The sequence below is a fragment of the Phaseolus vulgaris genome, chromosome 1 (assembly GCF_051622355.1).
Source record: "Phaseolus vulgaris cultivar YP4 chromosome 1, ASM5162235v1, whole genome shotgun sequence".
NCBI classification, from domain to species: domain Eukaryota; kingdom Viridiplantae; phylum Streptophyta; class Magnoliopsida; order Fabales; family Fabaceae; genus Phaseolus; species Phaseolus vulgaris.
In genome coordinates this window covers 19217172-19228380 of record NC_143498.1, presented here as the reverse complement: position 1 = coordinate 19228380, position 11209 = coordinate 19217172, and the positions used below count along the sequence as shown (strand labels likewise).

General features: G+C 30.6%; 1 protein-coding gene across 1 annotated transcript; it reads right to left on the bottom strand.

Annotated features, from left to right (window-relative positions):
* Positions 1-5115: 5115 nt before the first annotated feature.
* LOC137813665 (glycerophosphodiester phosphodiesterase GDPD1, chloroplastic) lies at positions 5116-7689 on the bottom strand. The gene is made up of 7 exons (XM_068616040.2): positions 7333-7689; positions 7075-7256; positions 6722-6781; positions 6343-6621; positions 6102-6197; positions 5780-5976; positions 5116-5683 (listed from the first exon to the last, which is right to left on the bottom strand). Exons 1-7 carry the CDS (start codon positions 7619-7621, stop codon positions 5449-5451), a joined length of 1338 nt encoding a protein of 445 aa, XP_068472141.1. The 5' UTR covers positions 7622-7689; the 3' UTR covers positions 5116-5448.
* Between the last annotated feature and the right edge of the window lie 3520 nt (positions 7690-11209).

Here is an 11209-nt window from a genome sequence, read left to right as displayed (position 1 = left end):
TTAAAGCCTAAACCAGCTTTTCCAAAAACACAACTTTGAGATGCCAGGACATTCTCAAAGTTAGATTTCCCCTTTGAAAGCTTGTCCACAGTTTCAACAAGATAGTGAACCTTTTTCTCAAGATTTTCACAATTTTCGCAAATGGGAGTATCACACTTGCAAGAAGCATTTTTGAAATGGTTTTCCAATTTTTCAAAATCACTTTTTGCTTTTTCCAGATCTTCTTCAAGTGATTTAACTCTCTTTTCAAGCCAACTGTTAAGATCTTTCAATCGGTTGTTTGAAAGAACCAATCTATTAGCTTCATCATGTGTTTCTTGAAAAGCTTCAAGTAATTCACTATAATTTTGTTCATTTAAGGAAGCACATAAACTTACCTAACTTGAGCTGCAAGATTCATCATCATTTTCAGCTACCAAGCATATGTTTGCTTTCTCCTCTTCACTTGATGAAGAACTTGATGATGACACCTCATTTTCATCCCAAGCTATGTAGGCTCTTTTTGTCTTGCCTTTCTTCTCCTTGTAGCTACACTTTTTCTCTTTGCTCTTGTTTGGACAATCTGCCTTTATATGACCTTGCTCACCACAACCAAAACAAGTATAGTTATTTGAATTAAAATCATTGGATTTCTTGTTTCCATACCTATCTTTGTTGTTGTCTTTGTTGCGGTTTCTCTTTAGAAATTTGCTGAATTTTCTTGACAGCAAGCTAAGATTTTCCTCATCACTATCATCACTGGAATCTTGCTTTCCCTTGTGCTTGGATGCTTTTAAGGCTATGCTCCTTGTGTGCTTATCTTCACTTTCTTGAACATTGAGTCTATTCATCTCTGGCTCATGTTCCCTAAGCTTTCCAAACAAAGAAGCAACACTTAATGATGTTAGATCTTTAGATTCGGAAATAGCAGTTACCTTGGTTGCCATGCTCTATCAAGACATTTCAAGATCTTGATGTTCAGCTCTTCTTTATCAAAAGTCTTGTCAAGGCTCATAAGGTGATTGATGATGTGCGTGAATCTTTTCTGCACCTCAGCAATTGTTTCTCCTTTAAGCATTCTAAACATCTCATATTCTTGGATAAGAGCATGTTTTCTAGCTCTTTTCACCTCATTTGTTCCTTCATGAGTGACTTCTAAAGTGTCCCACATTTCTTTTGATGATTTGCATTGTGAGACCCTGAAAAACTCATCAGAATTTAAAGCAAAGGTTATAATATTTTTGGCAATGCAATCGAACTTGGCCTTTTTGCTTTCTGCATCAGTCCATTGAGACCATGGTTTCTCAATGACGGATCCATCCTTTTCAAACTTTGGGACAAAAGGACCATTTTCAATTGCATCCCAAATTCCTTTGTCAAGAGATTCCATAAATATTTTCATTCTTACTTTCCAAAACTGGTAGTTCAAACCACAAAACAAAGGTGGTATGTTAATTGAAGCACCTTCCCCAAAAGGTAGTCTATCAGCCATTAAAAAAATATTTTTAGGATCAACTTGAATAACTTTCAAGAACCAAGCTCTTGATGCCAATTGTTAGAATGGATGGCTTTAAACTAGAGGGGGGGTGAATTGTTTAAAGAGAATTTTCGCAAACTTTTAAAACAAGAATGAATTTATCTCAGGAAACAATTGATTCAGAAATTCAGTTCGCCAAAACAACAAGCAAAACTTGCAGTACCAGAAAAAACAATCGGTTGTTTCACAAAAACAATCGGTTGTTTATACCAGCAAACAACAAATAAAACTGAATTTAAAGAGTTAGAGATAGAGAGATTTGTACACAGTTGTTTATACTGGTTCACTCCAAACCCAGAGCTACATCCAGTCTTCTCAGAAACCCTGAGGAAATCAACTAAGCAACCACACCTTGATCACTTACACAACAACCAAGAGAATGACCTTGAACACCTCAAGAAACACACTCTCCTTGGTCAACACACCTACACCAAGATTGTTGATCTTGATCCCCTCAAAAACACACAGCCAATCTTAGCAAACACATAAACGAAACTTGTCTTTACAGAGAATACAAGGATTACACTTGTTACAGAAGATAATCTGAAATCAATACAAGCAGAATCCTATTCCACAACTTTGATCAATCACACACTCTTAAGAATCTTAGCTCTTTGAAAAACTCAGAAACTCTTTGCAAAACTTGTCAAAAGATTAATTGTGTAATCTGTTTTTCTGAATTTATTCAAAGATGTAGTTTGTGATCAAATCTTAACAAACTCTTAAATTGCATTAAAAGATTGGTCAAAGCATTTAATGACTGGAGTGTAAGCAGTTAAAACATTTAAAGCTCAGTCAAACAGAAAACATTTTTTCTGTTATGGTCCCAAAACAAACAATCGGTTGTTTCCTCGAATCAATCGGTTGTTTTGGTACTTAACAGTTCAACTATTTTAAAAACAGTTTTCAATCTTTTTCTCAAAACACCTAAGTATAAACAATCGGTTGTTTCGACAAAACAATCGGTTGTTTTAACTTAGTTTGAAAACATTTTACTTTCACAAAGATTGAGATTGCTAATGCTTTAGATTTAATCAAATGGTGGATTACAACATATAAACTACCCCAGAACTAAGCTAAACCAGCACAGCAACACCAAGCACAGCAAAGGCTTCAACATCCTTCAAAGGATTTGGATTCTTCAAAGCTTGAACACCACTTGGTTCAACAGTATGCAAAAGAAATACTTAAAAACTTAAAAAGTTTCAGAAAGAAGATTGCAAGGCAATGGGCACTCCTATAAATCAAAAGGAGAAGTTGGTCAAAGAAGATGGATCTCCCAAAGTTGATGAAGCTGAATTCAGAAGCTTGATAGGATGTCTAATGTATTTGACAGCAACCATACCTGACATTCTAAATGCAGTAAGCATTCTATCCAGATTCATGCATTGCCCAAATGAGACTCATATGAGGGTTGCAAAGAGACTCATCAGATACATCAAGGGAACTTTGAACTTTGGAGTTAAGTTCTTGAAGCATAAGGTGTTCAAGTTAAGTGGTTTCTCTGATAGGGATTGGGGAGGTTCAATTGATGACATGAAAATTACATCTGGATCAAAGATGTTTTTATGGAGCTTAAAAGAAGCAAGAAACAGCTCAATCCACTGTTGAGGCAAAATTTGTTATTGTATTGGCTATTGTGAATCAAACTCTCTGGTTAAGGAAGATCCTGACTGATTTAAATCAAGAGCACAAACAAAGCACAAATATTTTTGTTGATAACCAAGCTGCTATTGCAATCTCTAACAATCCAATTTTTCATGGCAAAACTAAGCACTTTAATATCAAGTTAGTTTTTGTAAGAGAAGTGCGGAAGAATGGTGATGTGTGTCATTGTTACTATAAAACTGAAAATCAGCTTGCATATTTGTTTACCAAGCCAATTCCAACTAGCAAGTTTGAATTCTTAAGATAGAAGATTGGAGTTTGCAGTTCAAAATTAATGAGGAAGTGTGAGCGGTGACAATCAGAAAAACAATCAGAATGAAGAATATGAAAAGTTTGAGTTTAAGGGGGAATTTGTTAGCATTAAACTCAAAGTCGTCATCATTTTTATTTTAGCATTTGAATAGCCAATAATTATTATTTTTAATTCTAATTTTGAATGTCATTTATACTATGATTTAAATGTAATTTATAGTATAGGTTTTATGAGTGAGAATGTAGAATTTGATAAGTTTATTGTATTTAGAGAGATCGTATTCTCTTTTGGAAAGTAGCATTGGAATAAAAGTTATATTCTCTATTCACAAGAATATATTGCTCTACTTTGTTTTCCCTTTATTTTGTTGTCTACCTTTTATTCCTCAACACCAACAATTCCAATAACATGTGTCGTCCTGGACTTATACATAATCATAACCATAACTATTTGGGTATGTAGAAAGAATTCGTACAAGATATAAATTTTGAATTTGAATTAATGTTAGATAATGATCAAGGATAACATCAAGTCTGAAGGGATTAGGATGATCAAAAAATTACTTTTTAAATAAAATTTAGTGATTATCCTAAAACTTTGACTATATCATGACGGAATAAGAATGATAAAAAATTACTATTTTAATAACATTTAGTGATTATCCTTAAACTTTGCCTATTCCAAAAAGATAAACAAGAGAAAGAGATTTATCAAGGAATAACAACCTTTTCCTACCTACCGTAATTTTAGCAAAATACCTACAAATAACTCTTAAAAGATAATAAATATGTTTTACGTAAATTTTTCACAACTTTAATCAACCTGAATCGGTCTATAAAAAGGAACAAGAACAATAAAAAAAGGTCAGAACTTGAATTTATAGAAAGATGAATTTTCTTCTAAAGCATTCTAGTGATAAAAAGGATAATGACATATTAACATTGATGAAATAAAAAATTACTCATTGACATTTTTAAATAATAATATTTTAATAATATTTGTTTTATTTTTTAATTAAAAATTTTAATATATATTGTTATACTATTAAAGTGAGTTGTTAAGTAAATGATAATTTTTTGGAAGAGTGTGAACAAAACTTAAGAGTACAAAAAGTCAACCTGCCACGCGAAAATCCAAAAGTACAGAATAATTTCCGTGAAGTACATCAGTTGATAGGCTGAATTTATTATATATTTCTGAAAAATTATAAATCAGTTTTTTTAATTATTAACAGTCTAAAACCTCTACGCTAACAATATCCAAATTACATTATTATTTAAACTGTTGCATGTCGTAAACAATGTTTTTCTTCCTCTTTTATCTTCCATTTTTTGTCACTCAAACTTTTGGTTATGTTTCCCTCACTTACGCATTCAATTTAGTTTTTCAATTCAATTTTGTTTAAATATATTTAATCAAAACATTCAAAAGTTGTATCAAAATACACTGATGACGAAAAAAAAATTAAAAATAACTAAAATAGTAAAATAAAATTTATTTTAGATACTCATGAAAATTGGTTTGATTTGATTTTAACATAGAAATAACACGAATTCAATCCAATGGGTGGATTTGATGAAACTTATCTCAATCGTAACAATTAACACCCTGTCCATAATAAGAACACGGAAGAAGAAGATTAGACATTAGGAGAGTAAAAATGAAAAATCATAAAGAATTTCTTTGTACGAGGAAGAAGAAACAAAACTTTCGTATTTTCTCATTGTAATGGTAGACAATAATACCACGGTGTAACAACATTGATACAATAAACATAAAATGTTAGTCACTATTCGCACGAGGACCTTCAAACTACTTAATTGATACATAATTCTTATCTTTCCATTATCCCCAAGTGAAAAGAAGAAACATATGTACAAGCGTTATGGAACCCCTCCAGAGGGTTCTACTGTTTTTGTGAAAGGCCATGTATATAAAGGAATAAAGCGTAAGGACGCAAGACTCCTAAACGGGCAAGTCAATTAAAAGTCGCATGTTTCTCTTGTTTTTTTCAAATTTGTATCAATTGTGGAATGAGCTTCAAAAGGAAAGACAAATCCTGCTGTGAAAATTGTGGCCTTGTGTTCCCCTGCACCGCCCCACTGCCATCTGTCAAACCCTCTCCTTCCCCACCCTTTGTTGACTTTATCATATCTGCAACTGCCTCGGTTATTTCTTTAACCAAATCCACAATTACCCCATCGATTCCCATTAGATGTTGCATGTAAACTGCCTCAGGAACATTGCTGCAATGTCAAACATAATCATCAGCCAAAATATTACACCTTTTACAATATTTCAACCAATTATTAAAGGAAAGAGAGTACTAAAACTATGCATACTTTAATTTGCCGTAAGAAAGGAGGCAAAGCTTGGACTCCTTTATTTTGGTTACTGTACCAGGATCTCTAAATATCCCTTTAATTTCTGAGACAATTCCTTCCAATCCATTCTCCACAGAGAGCTTCATGGCCTCCTCCAATGAGTTTCTCCTCACATCTTCATAGATTTCACATCCTCCATTTGTCAAGAAGAACACCTGGTTGTTCCCAACAAATTAGCCACTACATTAGATCCAAGGATAAAGAAATATAATAATTGAACCAGGAGCACTTTGCCTCCTCCAAAATTCTTAAAACAACTAAAGAGGCTTAAAGAACTAACAGGGTAGTTGCTTTGCAATTTCCGGATGAGCATTGCTGCATCTGGCTGGAACGTTGAGAAGATAATAGGTCTATCCTTGGCATATTCAAACACAACCTGCTCCACAATTAAAGCCATCAAGTTAAGACAAAAAAAAAACAAGCACCTTAGAAATTGGGAGATCAAAGTCACCCTTTTTAAAATGCAAAATTAAAACAAAATACTTAGTGTTTTACGCTTAAGATTAACCCTCTTTGTGTACCTTTAAGATGGTCTGAAGGACATGGACTAGATAATCTTGCTCATAGACAATGTGGTCATCGAACTTCAACTCAATGTTAAAACCAATAGCGGGTTCCACCTTAACAAAAGCTTCTTGGAGAGTGCATAATGAGTCATCTTGTTCAACATCCCATGGTATTATCTTCCCATCTTTTTTCCTAAGCAAAATTTTTCCCTCATTCCCATGCTCTCTCTGAGGCCCATAAGAAAGAAACTCAGAGAGAGTAAGCTCTGTGATCCTCCTCCCAAACACAGCACCCTGCAACACACATCAAATCCGTCATAACAAACTCGAAAAAAGTCAACCCATTGGAAAAAAAAAAAAAAAAAAACTCAAAGCAAAGCGAAAAGAAACTCACATTATCCTCCGAGAAAATGAAATCGTCGTGGAAAATGACAGGGCAATCATCTCTCGTCACCTACAAAACACGCGCATTTTCGCTTTAACTTTTTATTTCGGTCTCTTTTTTTTTACTTCAATTTTTTTAATAAAAAAAATGCAACGCGTCAAACAAACACAAACAAGCAGCCAATCAGGACCGTTTCGAGAGAAGAAAAGGAGCAGACGGTCTTAAAAAGGCCGAGAAAGGCAAGTTATTTACAGAAACGCCACCGGGGCAAAATCGGAAAAGGAGAAAACAAGACAAGAAGAGAAAACGGTGCGCGGGTGGAATAATGAATGCAGAAGCATAAAGAGGAATAAAACGGTTACCTGAACGTCAAATTCTACAAAATCAAGAGGGAATGTGGAGGCGGCGTTGAAGGACATGATAGTATTTTCTTTTATGGCTCTCATTCTTCGATCCGAAGATTGCAAAACGTTCATGCCGTTACCCCTGTGTCCGATGACGACGAACTTCGGCAACTTGAAGGCACTCCGACCCATCTCCACCCCTGCATTAACGATCAACAATAATGTTAAAAAAAAAAATGGGGAACGGAAGAAGGGAAGGGAAGAGAGGATGAGGACCGTTGGGGAAGCGGGAGGAGCAGAGGGCGAGAGAGGCGTTCTCGGGAACGTGGTCAAGGGAAGGTACGTCGGTGACATGGACGGCCTTGAGAGCCATTTGGGTGGAAGGAGTGGGAGAGGGGGAAGGGGAGGTGGTGGTGGTGGGGAGGGTGCAGGATGGTTTATTGTTGGTGGTGGTTGTGGTGGTGGTGAAAATCAAGGCATGCTTTGGTGCGCTATTTATTGCGTCCACCAACGCCAAATTCACCCTCCAACGGATCTCCTTACGAATATTCCTCTCCCATATCATATACCTTGGATATTCCTCTCTCACCTATCATTTTAGACCCCTAAATTTCAACGTACACTTTGTTCTTCTTTTCTTAATCAGTCCTATATCTTCTAAATCACAAATCCATTTTCCCTATTAATTAATCAAATATTTTAGCTTCCATGCTAATTTCGATCTTTTTAATTTTAATTCTTAATCATTTTTAATTTATCAAATTTAATCATTTTCAATCTTGTATGAAATATACCAATATCATATATTTCTCCTAATTTTAATATTTCTCAAAAAGTATAACATTACGGATAATTAAATAAAGTTGCATATAATGAAAAATAATTTAGGAATCAATGTTACATATAAAATATATGCTTATATATTTTTCTATCATGATCTAATACTTTATTTAAATTTTTGTATTCTATTTATAGTTTATTTGTTTCTGTTATTTATTAGAAAATATTATTCAAATCAAAATTTAATAGAAACTTTACATTTAGTTATATATTTTTCAATTAATTTATTAAAGTGTGATCCAAATTTTATAAATTTATTAAATAGTAGAATTTTGAACTTATTTAAAGTATAATATTTTTGGCTTAATAGATATGAATAAATTGACATCTAGATAATATATATCATGATAAAATATATCTGACAAATACTTATAAATTTAATAAATGGTAGATGTTTGCTATATATTTTTTTATAAATTCTTCTAATAGCAAATATGCAAGTATCAACAAAAAAAATGCAAGTATCAACCAATACTTAGATTAAAATAATATAATTAATAAACATAAAAAAAATTAAGTTAAATAAACTCAAAAAATATTTTGTATTGGTTTTCTTTTAAATTACGCATATTTTCTTTTAATAATAGTCTGGAAAATTTCAACCAAAATTTTCATAAAATAAATTTTAAAAACTACATTCAATAATTTAAAAGTTAAAAAATAATTTAATTTATAAAATATTGTTAGAATAATGACTTATAAATATATTGTTATTATTTTATATAACAGAAAAAACATTATCTCATTTATTTACTAAACTTATTCAAATAATGTTAGTTGTGATATCATTTATTTGTATCAACTTTAATTTCTAGAAAACCTATAATAACTATACTATTGAGTTTGTATTTAAAAATGTAATATTGTGACTAATTTTTCATCCTAACACATCAAATAATTTTTTTATTAAACTTTTAAAATATTGAACATTAAATTTTAACATTTTAATATAGTTTTATTACAATTAAAAAAATATTTGACTAAAATAATTTTTTTAATCTTCACGCTCTCGACGTGAATTTGATCTAATTATATTTAAAATCTAATTGTGTTTAAGAATTTAGTATTTATCTATGATATAAATGTACTCGTATAAATTGATAGGGCTTACATAGTACCTTTTACCAACTTGAATAATTGTTTTTGGTCCCTCAGTAGCTCCTCCTTCTCTCTTCTTGTATTCATTTTCTTGGTGCTCTGAATAAAAGTGAGCGAGTGATTAATAAAAGCATACCTTACTCTTGTATAATAATGTTTATTTATAGTGTTAATAATGGATTATTTAGTTTATGGGCTTGTTTATGGACCGTATCTGACACCTGTTTTTAATAAACTGATTTTTCACATAATTACGAAATTTATAAGATATCATCCAAATTTATAAGATATTACTTGATTTATTGTATATCTTTTTATTCGCTATCTAATATAATCAAATCATTCAATAGTCACATGTCATGGTTCCATAAAAATACATGTTTAAAGATTGAATATTTAAGTAATAATAATAATTTAATATATGCACTCCATTTATTTGTATGATAATCTAATGTTTTATTAGTACTTATTTTTTAGCTATTTGTTAGCACGTTTATTCAAGTCAAAATATAATAAAGTATTTAATGTAATTATATGTTACTAATTTATTGGAGTGAGATCATTTTTTTATAAATTCATTAAATAGTAGATTTTTCAAGTAATATTTGGTGGTTAATATTTGTTGGTGTAATATATGAATAATCCGATATTTAGACAATATATATATATATATATATATATCATGTAATAAAAATAGAAAAACCAAGTTCCAAATATTTAATAAAATAGTATATTTAATTATTTTTATTCTTTCCTATAATTATCTGATCTCATCCAATTGTTATTTAATCCTTTGATCTCATATTTATTTAATAATAATTTTTTATAGACATTGGAAAAAAAAATATTTGTATCCTATTAACATTGAATAATTTATAATATTATGTTTTCTTTCTTATGATTTTTATATTTTTTGAAAAATTATTTAATTAATATTTATGATAAATAAAAGGAGAGATATAGATATATTTGTTAGTTGATGAAAATAGAGATATGAGAAAAAATTTGGTATGCATGAAAATGAAGTTTAAATAATTAGATGATGAGAATAAAAAAGTCCAACTCATTCATAATTTTGACTGCTCTGGATTCGGACTCTGAGCCATAAATTTAAAGGATAAAATTGTAAATTTATATTTATATTTTTTTAGAAAATTATAAATTTATAACAATTATCATATTATTGCTGTCTAATTAAGTAAATAAAATATAAACATAACACCTGTCGGATTCATGAATGATGAAGCGCGTAACACTTAAGAAATAAGTGCTGTGTCATGCGTGACGGTGATTGGTAACAGTAGTGGGAACACCGTCACAGCTGTGGCTTCAAGAAACTGGTGGCGGGTGAGAATTGGCTGGGTGACAGCACGGATATTATATTATGCCTGCTGACCTGTGAGCAGACAAAATACAAATATTTTGGGATTGTCCTAGCATTGCGGAACTGTTTCTTTTACTGTATTTTGGTTTTATGCATGCTATTGATTAATATGGCATTTTATAAGATAATTAATTTATAAGATAATTAATTGGATATGACGTGGTGACACAACAGCATGTGGATAAAGGTAGACAGAGATAGATGGGTGATTACAATTGGATAAGCCAAACGAAATGATCTAAGAATGACTCAGCTGGCTAAAACAAACTAAAATAGTTTTCTTCTAGATTGAAACAAAGTTAAATGTGATTAATTTTATTTTATTTATGGATAAAAGTTAATGTTCACTTTTGTTTTTCTAAGAAAACAAATAAAAGAAATGGAAATTGAGTAAAAATAATTTGAGAAAAAGATAGAGGAAAAATGTTTTAAAAATTATGTAATTTAATTAATTTCACACAAAATAGAAAAATCAATAAAAATATCTCCATACATAAATTGAAATTTTAATAATATATATATATATATATATATATATACACACATATATATATATATATATATATTAAGAGTAAATATTTTTAATTCCTAAAATATCACCTTGTGTTTTCTAATCTTTACAAAAATATTTGTTAGTTTTAAATATGTGACATTTTCTAACTTTCTTTTCCAATTGTTATTCTGACTATTAGTTTAACGTAAAACTGGAAAATATCAATTTATATAATAAAGACAAAAAATAATTTTTAAATTAAAATAATTATATTTTTCAAGTATAAAATTTAATTTATCATATATCTCATTTAATATAAATGGTATAATTATATATAT

Excerpts from the sequence above, each read along its gene's own strand:
- LOC137813665 (XM_068616040.2), bottom strand. The coding sequence starts at position 7,621 with ATGATATGGGAGAGGAATATTCGTAAGGAGATCCGTTGGAGGGTGAAT. Across the intron at positions 7,257-7,332 it reads CTCCTCCCGCTTCCCCAACG|GGGTGGAGATGGGTCGGAGT; the intron begins GTCCTCATCCTC and ends TCGTTAATGCAG. Across the intron at positions 5,977-6,101 it reads AATTGCAAAGCAACTACCCT|GTGTTCTTCTTGACAAATGG; the intron begins GTTAGTTCTTTA and ends GGGAACAACCAG.